The 533-nt window shown below is 53.5% G+C and overlaps 1 protein-coding gene across 18 annotated transcripts in view; it reads left to right on the top strand.

The window, feature by feature from the left end:
- LOC105304710 (tumor necrosis factor receptor superfamily member 10A-like) overlaps window positions 1–533 on the top strand; it is a 37,782-nt gene that overhangs the window by 27,300 nt on the left and 9,949 nt on the right. For 9 of the 18 annotated variants that reach the window (XR_002776967.1, XR_002776968.1, XR_897023.2 and 6 more), the window contains one exon: window positions 136–247. The exons of the other annotated variants lie outside the window; for them this stretch is intronic. Coding sequence is in view for 3 of the 9 variants with exons in the window: in XM_023522597.1 (XP_023378365.1) it covers window positions 136–247 (112 nt within the window). In the remaining 6 variants the exon portion in view is untranslated. The remainder of the gene's footprint in view (window positions 1–135; window positions 248–533) is intronic. 18 annotated transcript variants of the gene reach the window in all.

The following is a 533-nucleotide window of genomic DNA, read 5'->3' on the forward strand; positions in this document are numbered from 1 at the left end:
GTGGCTATCTTTTGTGTGCAGAAAACAGTCCCCTAAATCATTTGGTTAAGTGAGTGGGTGTGGATTTAGGTGGTGACGAAGGGTAGAGGGACACGTGGGGAAACACATACCCCAAGCCTTATCCTGTGTCTCCAGGTGAAGTGCAGACACGTTCATGCACTAGGATCCAAGACACGGAATGTCAATGCAAACCTGGCACTTACCGCGAAAGAAATTCCCCTGAGTTGTGCCGGCCGTGCAGCAGTGGGTGAGACATGGCAGCCTGGGGGCCCCCAGAAACTCAGGAGAACCACCACAGAGACCCTACGCCCCTGCCCCAGATCTTCCCTGTGCCTGTGGGGTCTTCTGAGCCTCCAGTGGCACCTCTTCGGCTATCCACATGTCCTCACATTGCCCTCTGCCGTGTCCCCAGCCCACACCTCCTCAGCACGGTTTCCGCCTGGCAGGATGAGTTTTCTATTTGCACAATAGACTGCTTCTTAGGGCCCATGATACTTTTAGGAGCCCTCAGAAATAACTGACCCTTTTTTTTT

This window comes from Pteropus vampyrus, unplaced genomic scaffold (assembly GCF_000151845.1).
Source record: "Pteropus vampyrus isolate Shadow unplaced genomic scaffold, Pvam_2.0 Scaffold350, whole genome shotgun sequence".
Taxonomy (NCBI): Eukaryota; Metazoa; Chordata; class Mammalia; order Chiroptera; family Pteropodidae; genus Pteropus; species Pteropus vampyrus.